At 42.6% G+C, this 27860-nt stretch overlaps 1 protein-coding gene across 2 annotated transcripts in view; it reads left to right on the top strand.

Annotated features, from left to right (window-relative positions):
• LOC120920573 (cubilin-like) overlaps positions 1–27860 on the top strand; it is a 146071-nt gene that overhangs the window by 51763 nt on the left and 66448 nt on the right. For both annotated transcript variants that reach the window (XM_040332720.1, XM_040332719.1), the window contains one exon: positions 32–257. In XM_040332720.1, the coding sequence (XP_040188654.1) occupies positions 32–257 (226 nt within the window). The remainder of the gene's footprint in view (positions 1–31; positions 258–27860) is intronic.

The following is a 27860-nucleotide window of genomic DNA, read 5'->3' as shown; positions in this document are numbered from 1 at the left end:
ATTAATACATTTTCCTTGTGTCACTTTTTAGGCTTCATTGAAATTCAGTACCTTTAATATCCAATCCACTCCTAACTGTGACTCAGACTACATGAGGATCTATGACGGTCCCTCTAAGAACTCTCCTGTGTTGTTGGATAAAATATGCGGAAGTCAAACCATCCCTCCAATCATCGCTTCCACAAGCCAGATGCTGGTCCAGTTTGTCAGTGACGGGGCTGTTGCTGGGGTCGGCTTCCAAGCTTCATATAGCTCAGGTATGCTGATTTATTTTATTGGTAAAGAAAGATACTGAAGAATCATAGATACAGAGGAGATCCCTCCCAAGGAGGAACTATTGTCACAACAGTTTGATGCCATATAACCTCTGTTTGCAACCTTTGAGGTAATCCATGCAGTTTCTTAGTATATACAATTACATTTTCCAGTTAGATTGTTCAATGTGTATGTTGGTCAACTTTAAGAGTGATAACAATTACCTCTATGGCTTATTTTGGATCAGATACTGTATAAATTCTTCTTTCTTGTGGTATATCACTGCTGTCTGCCCTTCTGCGAAACTAAGAAGTTGTTAAATTCCTATGGACTTCTTTGCGGTTGACAATATCATCCAAAATTCTCCAGTGTGGAGTGCAGTGACCAGACTTTCTTTTCCCCAGCACTGCATTGGTTAAATGCTTGCTTTGCTTAGGGCAGATTGGCAAAGTTCAAAAAATTACCCTGGCAGCCGGTGGTCATCTATGCTCTCCAATGTCCCAGTATGTGGGCGAGCCCTCAACAAGTTCATGTACAATGCATAACTGCTGATCCTGTGTTGTATTTGATGACATCTGAGAGTCTAAAGCCAGGAGAATGGCAAAAAGAAGCAGCTTCAGGGACCAGTAGTACAGCATGGAGGAAGCCTGTGGGAGGGATAAATAAGATAAGCATTTCAACTTATGTATCACCTTCTAGACTAAAGATGCTTGTAACCCAAGCAGTGCAGTGGGGGGAACAATATGGATAGATTTTACAGCATCTGTACTTATACCATTTAGGACAAAATATTAGGTTTGTATGGTAGCCCACCCACCTCCACTACAGTTATTTATTTTCATAGGACACTCCTGTTTTCTAACTAGTGCTCTGTGAAACTCTTCTGGGTAAGGCAGAACGTGTGACTCTCTCCCATTCCTGCCCTGAAGCAGCATTTGGTGCCTGTGTAGGTCATCTCTACATCTGAGCTCTTCATTGAGGGTTGGAGAGTGGGGTCCTAGCCTAAGAGGAACTTGGAACTTTGAAAAGGGAGGATAAACTATGTATATACAGTATACACATAAACATAAAATGATGTCATATACTATTATAAATCTCCTTACTATATTGATTATATCGATATTCTTACAGTGAAGTGTGGAGGATCCTTCTTTAACTCTCAAGGCAGCTTCACATCTCCAGGATACCCAGGGAACTACAGTCCAAACATGGATTGTAACTTCACCATCACAGCTCCTGTTGGAAATAAGGTAAAACAAGATGCCTTCATAATTCTCCCTATATTGGACTTCCTCATTCTCTAAAATTGTCACACAAATAAAATGTAATGTTGTACAGACTCATTACAATCTGAATGTACAACCCCCTTTGAATTTACCAGTGTTCACCAGGGCCTACCTGATTAAATAGAAACGGAATGTATTGTTTAGGGCATTACAATACATGGCTGATGGCAAATCTAATGTAGATTTCTCTAAGATTATCTACCACCAAGACGTTCTCGATCTTTTCCCAGTGATGACAGGAAGTTTTGGTGGTAATTTGTGAAGCTGGCTGAGAACTGGTGGTGTGACATTTGTAACTGGTTTATAAAGATTTACTTGACTTTGCAGCACTGGACTCATTTCTGCCATCCTGATTGGGAGTAACAGGAGCACAGGGGAGAGGAAGGGAGGGGGCTGATCAGTTTCTTGAGTCTATTGTAGACCGGTGAATGACAAAGAAATCAGCCAGTAATGTAGGAGGAGCACAGAAGATCTCCCAGCTCTGGATTTTTCCTTCCTTGTCCGGAAATTGTAGATTGGTGACCATTACACCGCAGGAATAGAAAGGACTTCCTTTTTCCAACAAGATTCCTAAGCACTGCCTTTTATGTGCAGTATCACCCCTAAAGTGACATAAAACTCTTAAAACAAACAATTCATTTTTTTCATATTAGCAATCATTAGATGTGGTGGCTGCATCCTTTTTCTTTGGCGTTTCCTCATTTTCACCTGGTGATCTGACCAGTAACACTCCTCCTGTATTAGTGAGACTCTACTCTGGATGAATGAGAACAAGAGGCACAACAATCAGCATCAACCTCAGGTTGGGGGAGGGGAGCATTAAATGTATTAGCAGATTTAAATACACAAGTTGAATCCAAATTCCAGCTCACATTTTATTATCAGTTACAGCAGTTTTTTTTTCTTTTGGGATAAAGGTTTTACATGAATAAATAAAGCTGGTCATCTTAAGCACCCCTTTCAGTGTTGAATAATTTGGCTTATCCATGTAAACTGATAAATTCTGCTGGATAGCTTGTGCTTTTGAAAAACAACAGACTTGCTGGCTGGATCACTAAATGAGCATTGAAGAAAGCCTAAAAAATAAAAACAAAAGCAGCCATCACATGTAAAAATTGGTTATCCGCAATATAAACAATGTTTTGCTCTTGGGTTTAATGTGGCTTTAATTGCAAATACTATTTCAGGTAGACTGTAACATCAATGAATTGTAAGAACCAATATATTCACTCACTTTTATGCATTAAAAACGTTGTTAGTGATAATTGTATTTCTTTTTCAGATTGCTCTGACCATAAGTGACTTCCATTTAGAGTCTGCCATTATGTGTATGTACGACTATCTAACACTCTTCATGGATGGTACACAAATGGGTCCATTCTGTGGGGATCGCACCATCCCTGTGTATTACTCCAAAGGCAACTCTATGGTTCTCGTATTCCACAGTGACAAGTCTACCCAGGCAAAGGGCTTCCAAGTCTCTTACACCTTCTGTGAGTAGCTCAGTTCTATCTGCGTATATATAATATCAGCAATGGACGTTATAAGATAATAGAGGTCACTTTTTTTGTAAAACGCAGTGAGCTTAATGAAAAAACATATTGCATAAAGAAATATAACACTGCTGTGGTGTAAGAAAAGATTTAATTGCAGGATCTCCGGTTAGATACAAAGCTAAATCATCTTCAATTACAACTATAAAGTACAGAACTGATGCTAGACTTTCCTATTAGATGACCCAGCAAGCACTGAAAATTAGAAACAGCATACAGTATATTGAATGTTTATATGTAAAAAAATGATTTCCTACAAAAAAAAACAATACAAAAGAAACTAAAATACAATTGACCAAAACCCTCTATAGTCCTCCTTTAAAGCGGAGCTCCACCTTAAAGTGGAACTCCGGCTCATCGGAACCCTCCCCCCCTCCGGTGTCAATTTGACACCTTTCAGGGGGGATGGGGTGCAGATACCTGTCTAAAGACAGCTATTTGCACCCACTTCCGGCCACACAGTCTGCGGGTAGACTGTCAGATCCCGTGCCCCGCCCCCCCATTGTTTTCTGGGAAACACTCGGCTCCCAGAACAAAGCGGGAGCCATTCAGCACGGCGCAGCGCAACTCGCGCATGCGCCGTAGGGAACCGGGCAGTGAAGCCGGAGCACTTTACTTCCTGGTTCCCTCACCGAGGATGGCGGGGGGCAGCAGAGTGACAAGGGATCGCTCGTCCTCTGCTGCGGACGGCGCTAGACTCCAGGACAGGTAAGTGTGCTGATATTAAAAGTCAGCAGCTGCAGTATTTGAAGCTGCTGGCTTTTAATTTTTTTTTTTCAGCGGACATCCGCTTTAAGCAGACATGATATTCACATGACCTCTAGTGATATTAAAATCTGTTAATAAAATTCAGCGTATCAAAATAAAGACCAACAAGCAATCAACCAACAATGTTCAAAAAATCATCGTTTATTGTATGGGCAGATTTTTTTTGAGTATACACCATTGATACTGGATATACAAATCCATGTAAATGTATTTCTGTTATGTTTTTTTGTTATAGATCAATGAGAAAGTATGAAAGAATAAGGGCTAGGTATTATTTAAATATGGTTTTATTATTTGCTGACATTGACCTCTCTTTGATTACAGTTCAATAGATGAGCAACTGATGTCACAAAGAGAAAATCTACCGGTTCTGGAAGGAAGGCGACATCACTACAGGACACAATGGGAATTTGATGGAACACGTATAGAAAAGTTCACACATTTGTAAACATATATATAATGATTAAATGTACATCGGATCATGCTATTGTTTGCAATTACATTTAAAAATACAAAATAATATTTCTGAAATGTTTTCCCATTTGATTGGTATTTTGATTGGCTTGGTTAGGAATAGGGGAGCTAATTTTGGCGTCCTTTGGTTTCATGGTGGTTTACATTTATCCTATAGTGATAATTCTTATTTCTTTATCTTTCCCTACTTATTATTTTGAGGGCGCGATTGGAATATATATGACAGTCTGATCTGATGTTTTCCTTTCCTTTTTCAAAATAAACTATATTAAAGAATGAATCCATCTCTGTTATTATTTCCGAGTGACATTGTTTCTGATTCCTCAGCGTGACCTAAAGTGAGCATTGCAGTAAAATTAAGTCAATTTATTAGTTTCAGCCCATTACCCTGTGAAATGCACTGCCCAGGGGCGTACCTACAGGGGTTGCATGGGTAGCCATTGCGACCTGGCCCCATGGGGATACCAGGAGGTCCACACAGCCTCCCTGTATGCCTGGATAGGGGAGCGGCGGGGGCAGGGGCATACAGAGGAGCCAATCCTCCATGTAGCTAATGAATTCCCGCTTCTCCTCTGCTCCCTCCCGCATACATTCAGCAGCTGCAGAAGCGAAATGGAGGACATTGGTTCATCCAAATGCTGCTCCTGCCACCTCCCTATTGTTATTCAGCTGCCCTGGGCTCCTGTGTGCTGTCTCCTGGCCCCCATTGTCCCCACAGTGCTGCTGGGTTTCCTCGTCCTACCTCTCGCTTGCTGCTACAGAGAATCTGTCAGGATGAAGTCTTGACTTAATGAATAGAATCAGTGAATGATACCGATCACTCACTTTTTTTTGTTTATTCATTCATAGCTGAACCAAAGTAAACTGTGTTTACTATGCCTCCGTTTATGAATGAACGGGAAGGTCTGTACAAGCTACCCCTGTTCATTCTGTGCAGCTGAGATTGCATAAAAGGGGTTGATGAATGTGTCCTCAGTCCATTTCTTTGTCTCAAAAGTGTGATCTTTCACATAAATTTGTAAAAAAAATAAAAATAAAGTAAAATGGTAAAAAAAATAAAAAAAAATAAAAAAAAAACTACTGGCACCAGTGGCGGAACTACCAGGGTCACAAAGATTATAAGAACAAAAGATGATCAGGACAGCCGCACTCCAATCAAAACGTAACTTTAATGTAAAAAAACTAGAAACATGCACTACAAGTCACAGCAACGGAACCTAGGACAGCTGACGTGTTTCACACTAACTTCAGTACTTGTAGCATATTTTTCATAAAATGAACCTCTAAGGCCCCGTACACACGACCAAACATGTATGCTGAAACTGGTCCGCGGGCCAGTTTCAGCATACATGTTCGGTCGTGTGTAGGCGCGAGCGGGCCGAATTCCAGCAAACATTTGCCCGCCGGGCCTTTTCCCAGCAGACAAATATTCCTGGACGTGTTTTAAAACCGTCCGCTGGAATCCTGCCCGCTCGGACATGTACGGTCGTCAGTACAGACCTACCGTACATGTCCGAGCGCCCGCCGTCCCTCGCATGCGTCGAATGACTTCGACGCATGTGTAGAAGCCTTTAAATGGCAGGCCCGCCCACGTCGCCGCGTCTTCATCGCGGCGACGACGCGGACACGCCCCGCGTAGTATTTACGCGCGGACTTCTGTACGATGGTTAGTACAACCATCGTACAGAAGCCCTCTGGCAGGCATGTACGGTGAAAACGGTCCGACGGACCGCTTTCATCGTACATGTTTGCTCGTGTGTACCGGGCCTAATACATATATCAATCCTATCCAGACATGTGATCAAAAACAGGTGAAATTGAAAATGCAATTAAGGACTGCCAAAGCACTCCAATCCGGACTAATAAACACCTGCTGTAGTGGAGGTCATGAAGACCTTCTATTTTATAGAACAGGTCGCAGGTGATAAAAATCTATTAAAAGGAATAGACTAAGGTTGTAAATAATAAAAACACAATGCAAGAATACATATATGTTACATATAAATTATTACAGGCAACCACAAAAATAATTAAATACATACATAGAGTAAGTTTGAAAATAAATATGGTTTGTGAATACAGGTAGGGGTTTCTCCACTACTTATTAAATGTGAAACGCCATTATGTGAAAAACAACAATATGTATCCTGTTTAGGTGAATATCATGGCCCAGATTCAAGAAGCACTTGCGCGGGAGCAAGTGTGATTTGCGCCGCGCAAGTACTGATTTGCTCCCATGCAAATTTGCGGCTGATTCTGTAAACCAGTTAAGCCTGAAATGCGGCCATTTTCCCGCGCACGCAGCCTAGCTGCTCCGGCGCAATTATAGCGCAATTTTGCGCGGGGTGTAAGTTGCGTCTTCATGGAATTCCCTCAGTGAATATGCAAATTAGGTACTGCCGATGATTCAGAAACATGCGCGTGTGATGCGCATCTTGCGCTGGAAGCGCGCAAGCTTTTTTCCCCGGGCAAACTTGCTCCTGCTAAAAGCAGGGGCAAGTTAGCAAAAGATGGCCAAATGTCATCTGAAGGAGCGCACAACTTCAGCAGCACCTAGACAACCACGGCTGACCTGCGGCAGAAGGCAATCAGTGATTTTTATGAAATAGCCAGATTTCCACGCACTGTGGGTGCAATAGATTGTACCCATGTGGCACTACGCCCCCCCCCCCGGCTCCTCGAGCATATCTACTGCAACAGGAAACATTGGCATTCGATAAATGTGCAGGTGATTGTGGATGCACATGGCCTCATATGGCATGTCCGTGCCAAACACCCAGGGTCAAGCCATGACAGTTTTATTTACCGACACAGCCCCATCCCAACCGAGTTTGACCAGAACATGTATGGAGACAGCTGGCTGATTGGTGAGTGACATGGGTGTCAGGTATGACTGAGCCCCCCCCCCCCATGATGCAGACATCACAAGGGGCACATGCACGACTAACATCCTCCTGTCTTTTCCCTTCCAGGTGACTCTGCATATGCCCTGGGACCTCACATGATGACCCCATATCGTAACCCTCAAACACCAGGAGAGGAAAGATTTAACTAAGCCCATGCACGTACCCGTGCGGTGGTGGAGCGCACATTTGGCATCCTTAAATCTCGATTCAGATGTCTGGGTAAATCAGGGGGGACCCTGTTGTATTCACCCAACTTTGTGTGCCAAATCGTCGGGGCATGTTGTATTCTCCACAATTTTGCTGAGAGAAAGGGCATGCACATTGAGCTACGCAATGACCTTACCCCCGAACCACGCAACCCCCCCCCCCCCAAGAAACACTACCGGATCTTCTGAGGGAAGAGCAATCCGGAATGGTCTTGTGGAACGTCTCTTTGCACATTAAACACACCCTGATCTTGTCACAAGTATAATGCATGTATGCACACCACTGTAGTCCCTAGCACACTCCCGACACATGCACCCCAAATTGGATTAGACCCAACAATACCCCATGGTATTAGGGAGCAGCAACGCCGCGTCAAGGCTCCAATTATGTTGCTGTCCATTCATACACCTTTCACATGGCAGAGGGTGACACCCCTTTTCCAGCAGGAGTGCCACCCCCCCCCCCATTCACACACCAGTCACACTGTAGTATACACTCCTCACCGTGTGTAGGGACTACAAATAAATATAAAAGCTCATATCCTGAGCATATATCAAAAATAAAATAAACTCATATCCTGAGCATATATCAAAAAAAAAATAAACTCATATTCTGAGCATAAAATAAATGTAGAAATTAGATAATTTTTTTGATTTTTTCTTTGGGCCAAGGGTGCCCCGGCTCTGGCTCCTCAATCTCCGTGGTGCGGAGGAGGCATGGGGTGGGGATTGAGGGGGGGAGGAGCATCAACCCCTACTTCCACACTCCTCGCAGGTGGTGGCTGCATGCCCTCCATGGCGTTGGCCAGGCGGGCGAGGACTGGGCCAACATCCGCATTTGGCGGGTGGTGGTATCCCGCTGATGACGGCGGGTAACTCTCCCCTCCTCCCGCACTGCAACGGTGTTGGCCTGCACAGCAGCGGTGTTGGCCTCCACCGCAGCTGCCATCCTGCTTAATAAAGCGGGGGCGTTCTCCTGAGCCACCAAGCAGGTGACTATGGCCTTGGAGTTGCCACTTATTTCCGCCAGGCTCTGTGAGACATGTTTGTCCCGGTCTGCATGCAGGGTGAGGGCATGCTGCACAGAGGTGGAGGTGGATGCCATGCTGTCAGCCAGACGTCGAACATCTCCCACCATGGCCCCTATATGGCGGGTCTGCAGGGCCTGCTCCTCCAGCAGACCGTCACGGAGGCTGGAGGATATATGCCTCGTTTTGGACAGAGCCTTCCTGGGAGGAGAGGCTCGGGCACGGACAGAGGGAGAAGGGGAGGGGTCCACAATGGAGGGGCTGGCCCTGGAGGGGGATGACGTGCTGGGCGGGGGGGTGGTGGGTTGCTCAGGGATGGTGGTATCCTCCTGGAGGGAGCCAGAGTCCTCCTGGATTAGGGAAAAGGAATCCTCCTCCAAAACAACTTCCTCCACCATACTTGGCCCCGGTAGGATCTCCTCCTGGACCAGCATAGCCATAATGTCCATGGGGCCTGACTGGACCCCTGGCTCTGGTATGGATGGCGTGGGTCGACCCGCAGCCGAAGACGGCCCAGCTTCATCATCATCCTCACCACCTGTGGATGACACCAAAACGAAATATTTTGCTGGTGCAACACACTGCTCACATGTTCACTTCTACCCCCTCCCATGATGCACAGCAGATATGAAACAAAAATAATAGTTCCATCTTCACTTCTACCCACAAATATGTTCACTTCTACCCCCTCCCATGATGCACAGCAGATATGAAACAAAAATAACTTACCAGTCCCCAAGTTCCCAACAGTGGAGTCGTACCCTGCAAGTCCCTCCACCTGCTCCTGCACAAAAGTTTGGGCAATAAGCTCCTCCTCATGATTTAGGCGGATCTTACATCGCGGTCCACCTCCCGTGCCACCGGTATGTTTTCGGATAAGAGCCAGTTTATCCCGGACCCTGCGCCTCATATCATTAATTTTTTTTGAATGTCATCCCAGGAACGATCTTCATTACCCAGGGCATTGATGTCCAGGGCTATGGCTTCAAAGATAGCCCTCCTTTGGGCAACGGTGGTGTTTGCCCGCTGGGCACCATATAGAAGTTCTTTATGTTGCTGGAGTGCAGCAATTAAGATGTCCATCTCCGCAGCCACGAAGTTTGCCTTTCTTTTTTTAGTTCCTTTGGGAGGTGCCATCTCTTCAAAATGGGCTGAATTTCCTTGCTCAGGGGGGGTTGGAAAAAGCAGGATGAAATTCAGCAAAGAACCTGCGCAAGTCTGCTCCTATTTATTTGCTCAGTGAAAGCAGCTGAGCAGGATTTGCCCTGAAAGTATGCTAGGCGCAGTTTGACGAATGCGCAGACGGCAGCGCTATAACTGCGCATGCGCGCGCCCGGCGCAAACCTCTGCTGAGCCGAAAAATCCTCATTTACATAGGGGCACACCCACTTTGACTTGCACAGCCTTGCGCCCTCAGCTTTGCCTTAAACAGGAGCAAATTAAATGAACAAACGATTCCTGAATCAGGTGGCAATTTGGCGAAATTGCCCCAGCGCAGAGAAATTCAGCTGAGCAGCTCATGTGTAAGTAATGGGCAAATCTACCTGAATCTGGGCCCATGTGTATACATCTACCGTGATTAATATATGTAGCCATAGCCAATGGCACAGGTAGTGGTAATTAAACCTGAATAGTCTAAGAAGTGCAAAAAGAAATAAATGGGGAAACAACTCAAATTATATGGTGAATAATAATATGAACAAGTGAAAACATTTGTGATTAGTAGTGTCATGTGAAAAGGTAAACAAATAAAAATAAACTAAAATATGTGGTGTTGTGAAAAGAGCACAACACCAACCGCAATAAATGCAAAAAGTGGAAAAAGAGGGGGTAGGCAAACCTACCACATTAACTATATATATGTGTATACGTATACCTCCATAGTTCAATAATTGAAGGAACATAAAAGTGAATGTAGAAAAAAGCCTTAGTTGAATAATCCCTCTACCACCTCTAATGTTTTTTATTTTGTATTTTATTTTCTAAACCTTGTATTTTATATCATGTATTATTTACTCTTAAAATACCCAAACATATTTGTCACCAAACAAATTAATAAGTTAATAAAACATGGTGAAAGGATGGGACAGGTTGAAATCGAAAAAGGTACAAGAAATGACACCTATATATGCTCGTAAATTGGGCTATTGATTAGCCGATGGTCGTAAATTAAACTGTTGATGAGCCAATTGCGCATGCTAGGAGGGAAAAACCGGGGCCGGTAAAATGGCCGTAATTCTGTTTCAACCCTAGGTATTGGGCACATGTATATAGTATATAGGAGGACATAAATATCCTAACCGGCACATAAACCAGGCTGTGACACCAACAAAGTTGTACAGGTGTCTTAAATAGCTGTGACCACAAACAGAAAAATCTCGGTCATAATAAAAAGAACCGAAAAGTTCAAAAATTCAAAAAAGTTAATTAATTAAATATCCCGGATTTAACGAAAAAATGGTAATAACTACAATTTGATTCCAGAATTCCCATATTGACATGTTAGGATATAGTGAGTAGACATGAGAATGTGAAGGTGTCAAAGTTATTATGTATTTTACCGATGTCTATATTGCTATATTGCAGTATGTTTGTACGGTGAATCCAACAGGCACCTATTCTTCAACATATGTCCACATACACTAAACACATGTCCATATGGGATCGCAGTCAAATCAAAACAAAAAATTTTGCATTGTGTATGGACCAATGAATGAAATGAAAAACACTCATTGGAAAAAAATATATTATAGTTGTTAAATATCCATTGTCCATACACAATACATACCACTGAACATCTAAAGCATCCCGTAGATATAAAAAGAAAAAATTATTTTAGTTTATAAATATGAACACTAAACTAAAAACATCCCAATCTGCACTGGATGTTTATGAAATTAAAAAGATATACGGACTCCCGTTCCAATGTTCAAAGTTTCCACACAGGTAAAAAAAACGCATATTGTAAAGGAAGAAAAGAAGAAACGGGAGAAGTTTTCTGACAATAAGTTGCATATTAGGCTTTAAAATGAGCACTTTTGAATTTGAACGTTCGAGTCCCATAGACGTCAATGGGGTTCTAAATGTTCGTGCCAATGTTCGGTCCGTTTGAAGGTTCTAGTGCGAACTGAACGGGGGGTGTTCGGCTCATTCCTATACTATAGGTGTCAAGGCCCTATATAGTACTATTCCTCATGACGAGGGCCTCGCAGCTATACGCCATGTTCTCACACAAATCGGACAGCATGAATATCAGTATAACAAATTCATTCTACATGCCCTAGATTGTTCTCATTTAACAGGGGCCACTTCCTTCAGGCCATGGGGACGTTTTGTGCCCTGGCCTATGCCAACTGGTACCTATATTTGTAGTATGTGATGGATCAGAGCTTTTTCTTAATGAATTAATTACACCAATTAATACAAATTATTTCAATCTAAAATTTATGATGTCATCGAGTGCTACCAAATAGGGTTGCACCGATACCACTTTTTTAGCCAGTAGTTTTTTTTGGGGGGGGGAGTGGACAGCCGGTGTCAGTTTTTTATCATATTTATTTCTTATTATTTTTACAATTTTACTTTAAAATATTTATTTATTACAATGCTTCCTTTTTTATTTAATTTGTATTTAACCCTATTGGTGGGTAGGGGAACTTTGGTGAGATGTTACATAGTTACATAGTTACATAGTTACATAGTTAGTCAGGTTGAAAAAAGACACAAGTCCATCCAGTTCAACCACAAAAAAAATAAACAAACAAAATAAAAAACACAATACAATCCCATACACCCAACTCCATACCCACAGTTGATCCAGAGGAAGGCAAAAAACCCCAGCAGAGCATAATCCAATTTGCTACAGCAGGGGAAAAAATTCCTTCCTGATCCCCCGAGAGGCAATCGGATTTACCCTGGATCAACTTTACCTACAAATCTTAGTACTCAGTTATTTTATGTACATTTAGGAAAGAATCCAGGCCTTTCTTAAAGCAATCTACTGAGCTGGCCAGAACCACCTCTGGAGGGAGTCTGTTCCACATTTTCACAGCTCTTACTGTGAAAAACCTTTCCGTATTTGGAGGTGAAATCTCTTTTCCTCTAGACGTAAAGAGTGCCCCCTTGTCCTCAGTGTTGACCGTAAAGTGAATAACTCAACACCAAGTACACTGTATGGACCTCTTATATATTTGTACATGTTGATCATATCCCCCCTATTTCTCCTCTTCTCAAGAGTGAATAGATTTAGTTCTTCTAATCTTTCCTCATAGCTGAGCTCCTCCATGCCTCTTATCAGTTTGGTTGCTCTTCTCTGCACTTTCTCCAGTTCTCCGAGATGTCAGGGGTCTAAACAGACCTATGACATCTCCCCTTTGAGACATGGAAAGGAATTGAGGATAGAGATTCCCCAGTCCTTTTCTCAGCAGCCTCAGCTGCACTGAACATGAATGGACAGGAGACAGAGGCCCCTCTATCTACGATTTACGATGCTCAGTTATGAGTGGACAGAGTCAGTGATCACTGACTCTGTCTATTCAGAAAAAGAAGGAGCCAGTAAATATAGGCTCCTTTCTCCGCTCTCGATCCTGAAACAGAGGAGCACATAGAGGGTGACCGGAGGAGGAGAGAGGGACCAGAGGAGCCCATGGAGGAGCACAGAGGAGGACACAGAGGGGAGCTGGAGGAGGACAGGTGGGACCGGAGGAGCCCACAGAGGAGGACACAGAGGGAGCCAGAGGAGGATACAGGGGACACTCAGGAAGGTTTGGTGCGGCGGTGGGGGGAGTTATAATCACGGATCTCCTTGTGTGGCTTTCAATAAACCAGCTGAAAGCTGCTGAGGGGAGAAGAGGAGAAGTGGCTGTTAGCTGCTTTTTTGAAAGACACACAGGGAGATCCGTGATTATAACTTCCCCCACCACAGCTCCGATCATCCCTGAGTCCAGGTATCAGACTAGGCATCAAGAGCATTTGCAGGTGTACAAGTATTCCTGCAAATGCTCGGTATCAGCTCTGATTCCGATACTAATATCAGAATCGGTGCCACCCTACTACCAAAATTACTTTTTTAGATGTTCTCATCCAAAAACAAACTGATAGTCACCTCTCTAGTGAACATTTCCGCAAACCGATAGCAGGCAATTCGCTACTTCATGCCTCAAGTTTTCACCCTAAACCCCTACTGGCCTCCATTCCCTACAGCCAGTATTTCAGGGCTAGGCGGAATTGTTCAGATGATGCCTGCTTCCAAAAGAAGCTAACATTTTGAGGGCAAGACTCCTTGAGCGAGGCCATTCTAAAACCTCCCTCAAATGAGCCTACAAACGAGCATATAGTCAATCACGTCAGGATCTCCTATTCTCCCAAAGAGAACTGAAAAAAAGATGATACTCTTAAGATCATCACCATCATTGCAACCCAAGCAGGTAAAACACATACTAACCAAATATTAACATCTACTGATAAGGGATGAGCTGAACACCCCCTGGTTCAGTTCACACCAGAACAAATTGTGCGAACATGCGAACACCGTTAAAGTCTATGGGACACGAACGTGAAAAACCAAAAGTGTTACATTTCAAGGCTTATATGCAAGTTATATATAGAAATGGGGGTACTAATGCGCAAACCAAAGGGGGAATAACTGGAAAAAACGAAACTATAATAAGTAGCAGCCACCTGATGAATGTTCACACACTAATAACAGTAAAAAAATGGGGGAGGTAAGGGGGCGCTTACTAAAAAGTTAATAAGACTAAATATACAAAACGTGCATTAATCATCAATAGTGCAAAATAAATAGGTGAAAATAAATAATAAAAACCTGTGAATAAATCTTCATAAAACTACACAAATAAAAATAGTGACAATCCGGTGCAAACAATTCTTCTGTGCACAATATCCGTGCAAAATAGCAATTCTCAAAAACACGTGCAAACAGTACAAGTCTTTTTCCCACTCAGTGATTCTGTTTTTGAATTTGTTTATTTTTTTCTGACATGTTGGTGTTATATCTTTCACTTGGATATTATAAGTTGCACTGAGTAAATACAGCTGGATAAAACAAAAATCTGTGTCTGTCTTCATTTCAGGCTGAAAAGCAACAAAATGTAATTATTTTAAAGGGGGGTAATTGTTTTTTATACCCATTGTATATATGGAAATGTATTGATGTAGGTAATTGTATTTCAGTTATGATTTACATTATAGATATCTACCTCTGTGTTTTTCCTGAAGAAGGGGACCATATGGTGAGAGTGGGTGGGCCAGTGAAATTAACCTGTTTCTTTGGCGTGAACGGACAATTCAAAGGTTTACTTTAGCTCACAGCTATTACTATTATTAGTATGTAATCATGTTACATGTGGTCACATGGTCATTACTAAGGTAAGGTTGTGCGTAACTGAGTTCATCTATTTATTTTTTTTACATTTTTTGTAATGACTTTGTGACTTTCTCATTTTATTATGTCACACTGCTTAGTAAATATCCAGTTGAATTTTGTATGCAGTAGAATTGATTTTTTACAGCTGACATATAATGACATGTTTTTCAAGAAGGCTATGGATTACATTTCCAAGCTTCAAGGCAAAAAATAAATACATTTTAGACGTGGGAGATAAAGAATATAATTATATGTAAAGGGATAGTTCACCTTTCCTGAAAACATGAAAATGGGACCTAACATAGGACGCAATCCCAACCCCCTGTTCCCGCTGTACTTCCCTCCCACAATCCTGAGCTGTCAGGGCTCCTGCAAGCCTCTCCACCATTTCAGGAATTTGAAATCCTCACTGCTTTCTTTCCTCTCCATCCAGCACTGTAAGGACGGACCAGATGGATTCTGAGTGGGCACCGTCACATGGACGGGGCACATCCCGTGATGTACAATAGAGATAATTGGATTTTTGAACTTACCTGTAAAATATTATTTTTGGAGTATATCACAGGACACAGAGATCCACTCCTTCCCCTCTATGTTAAGGTGTGTGGCTTGTCTTTTTTGCCAGTGTCCAATCACATATAGGTGGTGCGTAACCCTTATGAGTAAAGAAACTCAAAGAAATGGATTTTACAGGAAAGTGCATAAATCCAATTTTATTCTCTAGGACAGTCCAAAGCACTGTCATGGTGATATTAAAATATTCTATAAAGAAATACCCTTTTTATAAATGTTATTCAAATGGATATAGGGGGCCTCAAGTGCTGCTCCTGGCATAAACATGTGGCATAATTTTCAGTAAAAAACAAAGGGATAGAGTGGTGCCAAACAGCCTCATAAAGTAGTAATACAGTATATTACGAAAAGTAGGATGCCTGCCTTAACACGCATATGAACTTTAATGGCATCCCAGTCTTATGCCGCGTACATGGACTTTTTTCATCGGAAATTCCAACCGTGTGTGGGCCACATCAGACTTTTTCCGTCAGTATTTAGAAATGCAAACATGTTTTTTTTTCCGATGGAATAAAAAACGATAGGAAATTCCTATCGTCTGTGTGCAACTCCGACGGAGAAAAAAAACAAGCATGCTCAGAAGCATTGAAATTAATTTTTCTCGGCTCGCCGTAGTGTTTTACGTCTCCGCGTTTAAGTCAGCTTCATTGGAATTCGTATGGAAAATTCCATCGGAAATTCCGATCGTGTGTACATGGCTTAAGTCTTAGGCCGCGTACACACGGTCGGTCCAAACCGATGAAAACGGACTGAAGGACCTTTTCATTGGTCCAAACCGATCGTGTATGGGCCCCATCGGTCAGTTATCCTTTGGTCAAAAATTTTAGAACTTACTTTAAAATTGAACTGATGGACACCTAACCGATTGGTCAAAACCTGATGGTTATTATGCAAAAGCATCGGTTATAAACCCGCGCATGCTCAGAATCAAGTCGACGCATGCTTGGAAACATTGAACTTCATTTTTCTCTGCACGTCGTTGTGTTTTACGTCACCTCGTTGGACTCAATTGTTTTTTTAACTGATGGTGTGTAGGCACATCAGACCATCAGTCCGCTTAATCGGACTGATGGTCTGAAATGGATATTAAGGGGAACCCCGCCGTCAATTTAAAAAAAATGACGTGGGGTTCCCCCCAAATATCCATTCCAGACCCTTCAGGTCTGGTGTGGATTTTAAGGGGAACTCCACCCCAAATTTAAAAGAAAAATGGCGTGGAGTTCCCCCAAAAATCCACACCAGACCCCTTATCCGAGCACGTTAACCTGGCCGGCCGCAGAAAAGAGAGGGGGACAGAGTGCGGCCCCCCCTCTCCTGAACCGTACCAGGCCACATGCCCTCAACATGGGGAGGACAAGGGCCTCATCCCCACAACCCTTGCCCGGTGGTTGTGGGGGTCTGCGGGTGGGGGGCTTATCAGAATCTGGAAGACCCCTTTAACAAAAGGGACCCCCAGATCCTGGCCCCCCATGTGAATTGGTAATGGGGTACATTGTACCCCTACCATTTCACAAAGGAAGTGTAAATAGTTGGAAAAAACACACACACACCGTAGAAAAAAGTCCTTTATTAATAAAAATAAAATAAAAAAAAATCCAGCGGTGGTAATCCACTCTCGGTCCGGCTTCCTGCTCCAACGTTGTCTTGATCTCCTCTCCGGTCCAGCGATGAGAAGATCTTCCGGCATCCAGAGCTCCAGAGCACAGCATCGGAGGCCGCCTCTCTCCGCCGGACACAGCCCAGCGGAATGACACGGTGAAGCTGTGACATTTCTTATATAGGGGAGGCGGGCCACCCGTCACATGACCCCACCCCCTCTGATGCAAGGGTGAACACTGGGCTTCCCCAGTGACGTAGCAGAGGGTGCATCAGAGGTGCGGGGTCATGTGACAGGTGGCCTCGCCTCCCCTATATAAAAAATGTCAAAGCTTCACCCGCGTCATTCCGCTGGGCTGTGTCCAGCGGAGAGAGGAGGTTGGCGATGCTGCGCTCGGGATGGATGGATCTTCTCATCCCTGGACCGGAGATCACCTGTCGCTGGATACAGACAACGTTGGAGCAGAAAGCCGGGACCGAGTGGATTACCACCGCTGGATTTTTTTGATTTTTTTATTAATAAAGGACTTTTTTCTACGGTGTGTGTGTGTGTTTTTTTAACTATTTACACTTCCTTCGTGAAATGCTAGGGGTACAATTACCCCATTACCAATTCACATGGGGGTGGCAGGATCTGGGGGTCCCCTTTTTAAAGGGGTCTTCCAGATTCTGATAAGCCCCCCACCCGCAGACCCCCACAACCACCGGGAAAGGGTTGTGGGGATGAGGCCCTTGTCCCCATCAACATGGGGGACATCCTCCCCATGTTGAGGACATGTGGCCTGGTACGGTTCAGGAGAGGGGCGGCCGCACTTTGTCCCCCCTCTTTTCTGTGGCCGGCCAGGTTAATGTGCTCGGATAAGGGGTCTGGTGTGGATTTTTGGGGGAAGTCCACGCCATTTTTTAAAAAAAATTTGGGGTGAAGTTCCCCTTAAAATCCACACCAGACCTGAAGGGTCTGGAATGGATAGTTGGGGGAACCCCACGTCATTTTTTTTTTAAATTGACGGCAGGGTTCCCCTTAATATCCATTCCAGACCTGAAGGGCCTGGTAATTGAATTTGAGGGGACCCCCACGCTATTTTTTATTTTTTTTATGAATGAATTCGCTCTGAATTGCCAGAGCTGACAATCCATTATAGCCGCAAGTCAGTTTTAAATGTCTTTTCTTCTTTCAAAAATAACACTTTGTGCATAGAGACAGTTCTAAGTACGGGAAACATGCGCTTTTTTCACATGCTAACTTTACACCCCCCCAGGTACGAAATTTAAAGGAATATTTCACTTTTATTGTTTCACTTTTAGCATTATTAAATTCACTGCTCCTGAAAAAACTGCCTTTTTTAAAACTTTTTTTGCATTGATACATTTCCCCTGGGACAGGACCCAGGTCCCTAAACACTTTTTAGGACAATAACTTGCATATTAGCCTTTAAAATTAGCACTTTAGATTTCAAACGTTCGAGTCCCATACCCTTTAATAGAGTTCTAAAGTTCACACGAACATTTGGTGTGTTCGCAAGTTCTGGTGCGAACCGAACAGGGGGGTGTTCGGCTCATCCCTAGCCAGGACTTCTTGTCCACATTAGTGGATGACCTCACAAGTGTGCTTCTGGAAAAATGGTCAAACATTCCTAAACCTTATGGACAGCTTTCCCAGAAAAGTTGAAACTCTTATTGCTGCAAAGGGTCAAAAGGTGGGCGAACTTAATATTGAACTCAACGGACTAAGACTGGGATGCCATTAAAGTTTATGCCCTTTGTAAAGGCAGGCGTCCTAATACTTTTGGTAATATAGTGTATTTTATTCAGTAAAGCAATCTTCAAACCAGTAAATATTGCACTTCCAAGTCAAGAAGGAGAATGGGCATATAACCGAGTAGAGAAAAGCCGACTTCACCTGGCAACTGCCAACCACCGGGGAGAAGTTGACAGTGCTGGCTGGAAAGGACGCCTCTACACAGAATCGCAGTGTAAGTCTCTTGCTGCTTGTGATTAATTGCAGAGAATCATGGGAGATTTCAGAAGAGCAACGTATGTCCTTCCTCAGACAAATTAACAGCAACCTCCCGGATGTAAATACCTGTCCAGCAGTGTGGGTATTAACCTTAATCATCCTACCAGATGCTGCCGATCGCTGTGTGATCTATGCGGCATATGAAAAATACATGGCATACTAAATTTAAGTTAGGAAATACCTAAATAGATGAAACCAATTGATTGAATTGTGATGGATTAACCTTATCTATGTACATACAATAATTCTACAGAATTTTATCTCCATGCAATGATAATAAATCCCTTTCATGACTAAACCTAGTTCTGACATTTGCTCCTTGCAAGTTAAAATCTGTATTTTTTGCTAGAAAATTACTTAGAACCCCCAAACATTATATATATTTTTTAGCAGAGAATCTAGAGAATAAAATGGCGATCATTTCAATATTTTATGTCATAAAATATTGAAATTCAAATGCAATTTTTTAGGAAAAATACACTCATGAATTAAAAAAAAGAAACAGTAAATTTAGCCCAATGTTTTTGTATAATGTGAAGGATGATGTTACGCCGAGTAAATACATACCCAACATGTCATGCTTTAAAATTGCGCACACTCGTGGAATGGCGACAAACTACTGTACCTAAAAATCTCCATAGGTGGCGCTTTAAAAAAAAATAATGGTTACCAGGTTAGAGTCACAGAGAAGTTCTAGTGCTAGAATTATTGCTCTTGCTTTGACAATCGCGGCAATACCTCACATGTGTGATTTGATCACTTTTTACATACGTGGGCGCGACTTACGTGTGCTGTGCAAGCTCGCGGGGACGGGGGCGCTTTAAGCACTTTTTATTTGTTTTTCTCATTTATTTTATTTTTATTTTTTTATTTTTTGTTACTTTAAAAAAAAAAATTGATCACTTTTATTGCTGTCAAATCCCTCCTTTGCACTTTTAAAGAATTCAGATCGCCAAAAACGTAAATTTTTAATTCATGTCACTTTTTTTAAAACGTGCCCCACTTTCAGCGGAGTAAACAGAAAGTGACGTTGTGCGTGTTTACAGAAAAAAGACTGAAACTAAGCTGTTTCCGACTTTGTGTCAGTCTCTCTCTAGCCGGCGGAAGTGGGCCGGGTCTCCGGGTGGCACGGGAAGCCCGGTAAGAGTGGAAGGAGGGGGGATGTCCCCTCTCGCTCCTCTGGTATAACAGCCAAGCTGATTTAAGCTGCATTGGTTGTTATCTCTGAAGAGCCAACCGCCCGCTATAAAAAACAGTACTGGGATAATGCCTGCAGCTGCAGGCATCATCCTGGTATCACCCCTGAATGCCGAGGCCACATATATGCGTACTCTCTGCGGCAAAAGGTTAAATGAATTAATTGATAGTAAATTTGGGCTTAAAAACCTATAAGCATAACAAATGTTTCTAAATATACTTGAGGCAATTCTAGCAGGATTAGGGGAAAATTAAGTACTGTTCGTGATACTTTTTTTATTTGCACTAACATATAATTTTTCAGGACAAGTTTTCGGGGTATGTTTCCTTCTTCAAGGTCCAACACGGTTTGGTTCACAGCAGAACACGCGAACAGGCAAAACATTTTTTTGAACGCACAAACACTGTTAAAGTCTATGGGACACAAACGTGAAAAATCAAAAGTGTTTGGGGACCTGGGTACTGCCCCAGGGGACATGTATCAATGCAAAAAAAAGTTTTAAAAACAGTCGTCTTTTCAGGAGTAATGATTTTAATAATGCTTAAAATGAAACAATAAAAGTGAAATATTCCTTTAAATTTCATACCTGGGGGGTGTCTACAGTATGCCTGTAAACTGGTGCATTTTCCCTGTGACCCTGCACAAAATGAAATTTATAAAGGAAAAAAAGTCATTTAAAACTACTCGCGGCTATAATGAATTGTCGCGTCCCGGGAATACAGATAAAAGTAATTGAAAAAATCGGCATGGGTTCCCCTACAGTCCATTACCAGGCCCTTTGGGTCTGGTATGAATATTAAGGGAAACCTCAAACCAAAATTCAAAAAAAGTTAGCCCTGAAAATTTGGATGTTAGTGCAAATAAAAAAAGTATCACGGACACTGTTCTAGACTAGACTAGACTAGATGGTGATTCTACACAACCAATTGCCCCCACTTGTCCCATACCTATAACAGATCAATTTAAGTATTTGGGATTCTATGTGACCGCCTCTCCTTTTGAGTATGGTTCACTAAACGTCTCCCTGCTAAACAAATTCTGTGATAAAATAAAAATTTGGAATAAATTGCCATTGTCAAATGCAGGTAAGACAAATCTCATTAAAATTATTATGATGCCCCAGCTTCTCTACCCATTACACAACTCCCCTACGGAGCATTTCACAATGTTCACTCTCATGCACTGTGCGGTAAGTCCAAACTTGTTATCAGACTCTTATATTGACATGTCAGTATATGTGGATAATAGACATGTGCATTAGTTTGCGTCCGAATGTATTTTGTTCTGAATTTCGCGTATTTTCGTTATCGTTTTAACAAACAAAAACGAACGTGCAGAATCTGAAATTCGAAAGATCCCTCATTAAAAAATGCTTTATTTTTGTTTTCGTTGCTACAACTGTTCGATATAGATAGGAGATTCGACATGATGCTGACAATAGCAATCTGTGTCTATCGAATCTGCGGTCGAATGTGCCTAACCTTAACTCTATTAGTCCAAGATTATTCTACATAGAGAGAAAAGATTTGACATTATAGAGACAGTGTTGGGGTAGACCATTCGACATGATGACGAAGATTCGACGAAGCAGCAAAAAACATACTGTACAAAACGTTGAATCTGTCATTGAAGGCTTATGGTGTCTGTCGAAAGTTCTAAGAAGATTTGACAAGCAGATAAACTATACAACGCTGCAATCGTACATTTCCGGTCAAATGCTCGGGCCCATAGGCTATAGAAGAATTTGAATGTTGGTTGACTAGTAATAATAATTTCTAACTATAATTATTACTATGTATATAAATCCCCAGTAATGGGGTGTGGCATGGGATTTTATTAATGCATGTTGGGTTATTATAGTAGGTATTTAGATATTAACGTATAGCATCGGATTGAAAACCACAGAAATCATTCAGAAATCGTAGTATTATAAAAATATATAAATGTTTAATAAATAAATACAGTCTATTTATACAAAGGAGATCACAAAAAGGAGAACTTAACACCACCGTGCAGCAACTTTCATATGTGTCCCATGCTAGTAGTCCTACATGTTTCCACCTACAGGGGGCTTCTTCAGGGACGCACAGACATATAAAATAATCTAAAATAAATAGAGACTTCATAAGCAAACATAGAGAAGTGCGCCGTAGCGCAAATGCCCATATACATTTCTCAGAGGTTTAGGCATACAACAAAAAACGAAGGAAAAAAGACAGGAAAAAAGGATATACATAAATATTATCGAATAGGTGAAATAATCACAAATATCATCAATAATATAATCTTCGCATTAGCATGAAGCAGGTATATACCTCCAAAGTGATCATCAATCCTCCTAGTAAGTGAAGTGTATACGTCCCAATCACAACAGGGTGAACTGCTGTGTAGGTGTGCAACAAGCAGTGCATCACAGTTGACTCCAGTGAGCCGCGTCCAACTAATGAACCTGGTGTGAGAGATATATAGAACGGTGGTCTAAGCAGTTTATCATATGAAGTGGAAAAGATCCCTCTATAGCTGGCAAATGCTCATATTGAATATATATATATATAGGCCATAATGCCAGGGCGCTGTGGTGCAGACACCCTAAAGGTGGACGCCGCACTTGAAGAAGTAGACCCAGAATTAATGGCGTCTGCCCCATAAATACCCTCCCCCAGCATGCACAGCGAGGCTCAACCCTCCTGATTGGCTGCTGGGGAAGAGCACCCAAACCTTGACTCCACTGCTGCAACCTACTGCCCTGGGATGGAAAGAACACCCCAGCACAACAGGATGAGCCCACAGCACAGGCAAGCTGAGACAGAGACCCAATTTGAACATATCAACCAGATCAAAGTTTAACTACACTCTGATCTGCCTCTAAATTTAAATAGCACCGGTACTTTGTAGTAACCACACCTACAACATGTCACTGGATATACAAAATATAGCCTGATATGGCGTAACGATAACTATTCAAAACAAGCCAAGTTAGTGCATGCCGCTCGGTGGAAGGCTCGTGAGATAGTTCCAATGTCTCAGGTTTTTAAGTATGTTTTTCTGTTACCTTTTGCTTCCCTGCAAAACATATAGTTGCTACCCACCCATATGCATTTTTTTTGCTTACAATTTTGAAATGGTAAATGCCCCCCCCCCCCCGCCTATTTTCAACTTCATCAAAATGGCTGAAAACTCTGAAGGCCTTATGTGTTATAGCACAGCCCTCAAAATTTCCACTCGCCTGCTAACATTTGGCGAGTGGATTTAAGCTGGGGGCGAGTGATGACAGGGCTGGATGACCAATGTCCCTTCAATCTGTGCCTACACTTAGAGCCCCGATGCGATTGGCGGCCGAAGAGGAAAGGTGCATGCTCGGGAAAAGTAGTCTGGTGAGCCGCGCACAGGCAGAGCAGTACACAGGTGATCTCCTTACAATTCTCATTAAGCCATGGGACCCAACAGTATGACCTCTCTGAGCCTGCCCCCCTCCCCCGGGCCCCGACCAATGTAGCTGGAGAGCAGAGAGCAGGGAGCAGGAAGTAATGAGTCAGGTGGAGGATTGCGAAAATTACCACTCCGGGTGTCCCAGGTAGGCAGTGCAGCGCTCACTGAAAGTTACCCTGACATGAGAGTGGCAGCCTTCCAGTTTTTGCAGTTTTCTTCTCCTTGTGCTCTATGTAGGTGTCCAGCAGTTCAGCCTGAGCACTGTGAGCAGACTGGTCTCAATGTGTGCTGTGCGCTGTCAGTGTGCGCTGTGCTATGGTGTCAACGGCTGTGCAGTTGTGTGGATCTCAGCGCTGGATTGTACTCCCTCCCGCTGTGCTGCACCTCCTCTCCTCACTGCCAGCCTGAATAAAAGGGGGAAGTGGGGACATGCAAGCGTGGAGCCGCACACACAGGCTCCTGATGATGAGATGAATGGGAGAGAGAGAGAGGATGGATGGGAGTTGCAGAGGAGACAGCAATAGAATGGGGAAGAGATCCAGTTCTAGTGCCCTGTCCCTCTGGTCTGCCCCCAGTGCCCTGTCCCTCTGGTCTGCCCCCAGTGCCCTGTCCCTCTGGTCTGTCCCCAGTGCCCTGTCCCATTTTGTTAAAGTTGTTTTTGGTAATATTTAATTGTGTAACTTGATTCTGCATAAAACATTTAAGTGTCATTCCATGAGATAATCTACGAGGGCGTGTTTAGGGGCGCAATTAGGCGTGGAGCAGTGTATGAATTAGGTGGGGCAACTGGTGGCGAGTAACTCTTGAGGCCTGGCTAGTAGCTCAGGGCTTGAAATTTTGAGCCCTGTTATAGCATATTGTTATCTGAGTTCCACAAAGGCCACCCTAGCAAAGAGACTTTGCTTTGGGAGAGAGACCTAGGTTCCATGAGGTGATTAATTGTAAGTGGCGTTTCAGGCTGTGGTAACCTGCTCTCTGGCCCAGAAGCTCTCTCGAAATTACATTCTCCTACGCTCTCACTACACTCCCCCGAAGCTTTGGCATAGAGTATGGAGCCATCTTGCCAAAGATGCAGAAGGGACCACGGCGACATAATCCATCTATTAAGGCATTTCCCAAAACTTCATCACTATTGGGGGCAGGTTGTAGATACATTAAACATGGTATTTAAGGTAAGGATCCCATTGGACCCCTAATGCTGTCTCTTAAATGTTTTAGAGGAAGTCATTGAGGATGAATACTCTAGGATAGCAATAGGAAGGGCCCTTTTCCACGCAGATTCATTCTAATATTGTGGAAATACCCTGATCCCCATACACACTGGGTGTCTGCTGTGGGTAATGCTCTGCTTCTAGAACACCATATTTTTACATGACGAGGTTGCCCCGGTAAGATAGAAAAGGTTGCGGACTGTGGTTAGACATCCCTGGTTTCAGCCCATGGGAACTTGTTTATCAGAGGTTGTTCCTGTGTCCAAATAGACCATAGGGTTCTGTTGTTCATTTAAATTAGGATGATTATATGCGCCCTTGTTGCACTTTGGGTGGGATGAAGTCAAGGATACACAATACCAGCATTGTATTTGATATGAGTATGTGGACACGGCATCTGTCTGTGTCAATGTTTCTGTTATTACTGCCTTTGGATATCTATGTGGATGTAAGCTTTTTTGTAGTGTCTTGTTTTGGACTCTTATGTTGCCGTTTTATTACAATAAACCTTTTCCTTATTTAAATGTGGATAATAATTAAAAAAAATGTAATACATAAATGAAAAAAATATAGATAGATATAGAATTTAATTTAATATATCTACAAAACTAAAATGAAATGTCGAGGATCATTATTGATCCAATATCAGTACATCTGGAACATTTGGAACAGAAAACTCATAATCAAACAAGAAAATATGTTATCATAAACCAAAGGGTGATCATGTATTGAGTTACATTTTCCAGCCAGAGCTAGCTTGGATCCACTAGTTCTGGGACTTTCTCTGCTTGGCTATATGCCCATTCTCCTTCTTGACTTGATAGTGCAATATTTATTGGTTTTAAGATTGCTTTACTGAAACATGTATTACTACAATATGAGGCTGTTTGGGTCTCCTCTCTACCTTTTGTTTTTTTTTGCAGTTTTGAGTTTCCCAAGAAGGCAGCAGCATGGCCAGTAGACATAGAAAATATTCAATGTCACAGTGGCACAGTGGCAAAGTGGTTAGCGCTTAGGCTTGACAGCACTGGGGTGAAGACCAGGTTTATGAAAATTAAAGTGGTTCTAAAGTCAGAAGTTTTTTTATTTCTATGCATTAAAATTAAAATATAAACTTTGTGCAGCAGCTCCCCTCAGACTCCCTAACACTTTCCTGAACCCCATCTCGATCCAGCGATGTTGCACGAGAGTCTTGGCTGTCCAGGACTTCCCTCCTCATTTGCTGAGACAGCAGCGAGGCACCAATGGCTCTTGCTGCTGTAAATCAAAGTCAGTGAGCCAATGAGGAGATGGAGGAGGTGGGGCCTGAACCATGGCTCTATGACTGAATGGACACACAGAGCAGGAGCGTTGGCTGGGGACCATAGAAGAGGATGATTTGGGCTCCTCTGTGCAAAACCACTGCACAGAGCAGGTAAGTATAACATGTCTGACAGTCTACTGACTGGAATGGTACCAACTGGATTGGAGAAAAGCCAATATAGCACCATTATTTAAAAAAGGGTCAAAATACATCCCTGGGAATTACAGACCAGTTAGCCTAACATCAATAGTATGCAAGTTCTTGAAGGGGATGATAAGGACAATATTTTAGTAATGAAAACGGTATCATTAGCAGTAATCAGCATGGATTCATGAAGAATCATTCTTGCTAAACCAATCTATTAACCTTCTATGAGGAGGTGAGCTACCATCTAGGCCCGTAGTTGTAGTGTATCTGGATTTTGCAAAAGCATTTGACACAGTTCCCAATAAATGTTTACTGTACAAAGTAATGGACCATAGAATGAGTACATGGATTGAAAACTGGCTACAAGGGCGAGTTCCGAGCATGGTGATAAATGGGGAATACTTGGAATGGTCAGGAATGGGAAGTGCAGTCCCCCAGGGTTCTGTGCTGGGACCAATCCTTTTCATAAATGGCCTGGAGGATGGGGTAAACAGCTCAATCTCTGTATTTGCGGACGGCACTAAGCTAAGCAGGGCAATAACTTCTCTGCATCATGTGAGAACCTTGCAAGAAGATCTGAGCAGATTAATGGGGTGGGCAGCTACATGGCAAATGAGGTTTAATGTTAAAAAATTTAAAATAATGCATTTGGGTGGCAAAAATATGAATGCAAGCTACTCACTAGGGGGTGAAACTCTGGGGAAATCTAGGATGGAAACTAACAAACAGAATATTGGCATGCATTAACCTCCCTGGCGGTATGATTCTTTCAGGAAAAAAGGTGCTGAAAGCGGTACCATTATTTGCAAGGAAATTTGGCGTTTTATACTGTAGGCCTGTAATTTTAGGAATAACTCACTTAAATCTGACCAAACAAGAGTATTGTAGGGATCCCGGGTATGAAATTTTTTTAAAAACAAAATTATAAATTATAATATTATAAATAATTATAAATAATTATAACAAATAACTCAAAATCACTGAAATCTGCTCAGTTGCAGAATTGTCGCTGTCATTACTTTTATTTTTTATGACGAATTTCCCCAAAAATCGTTATCGCACAATTCTGCAAGTGATTATAATTTATTATCGCTGTTTTCTAGCTGATCTAAAACCATTTTTGACATAAAGGGACACTTTTGGTTGCTATGGACAATCTACAGTTTGCAGGCAGAAAGAACAGTTTTATTATATAAAAGTACATGCAGGACACTGGGCAGACCACTAGGGACAAGGGGTGTGTGTATTTTTTACATACAGTACTGTAATCTATAAGATTACAGTATACTGTATGTAATGTGTTTGTTTACGTTTTTGAATTTGGCGCCGTTCTCCGCTCCTGTGCGTCGTAACATCGCAGGGAACGTAGATCAGCGGCACAGGAGGATGCTGTGTGAATCGAGCGAGGTCCCGCTCGCTCACACAGCGCGGTGGCATCGCTGGATCCAGGGACAAGGTAAGAAACCACTGCCTGTGGGATCCAGCGAGGTGAGGCCCGAGTCTGACTCGGGTTTACCGATCGCAG

This window comes from Rana temporaria, chromosome 13 (assembly GCF_905171775.1).
Source record: "Rana temporaria chromosome 13, aRanTem1.1, whole genome shotgun sequence".
Lineage (NCBI taxonomy): Eukaryota > Metazoa > Chordata > Amphibia > Anura > Ranidae > Rana > Rana temporaria.
The sequence above is the reverse complement of the archived record's forward strand: the minus strand, read 5'-3'. Positions and strand labels throughout refer to the sequence as shown.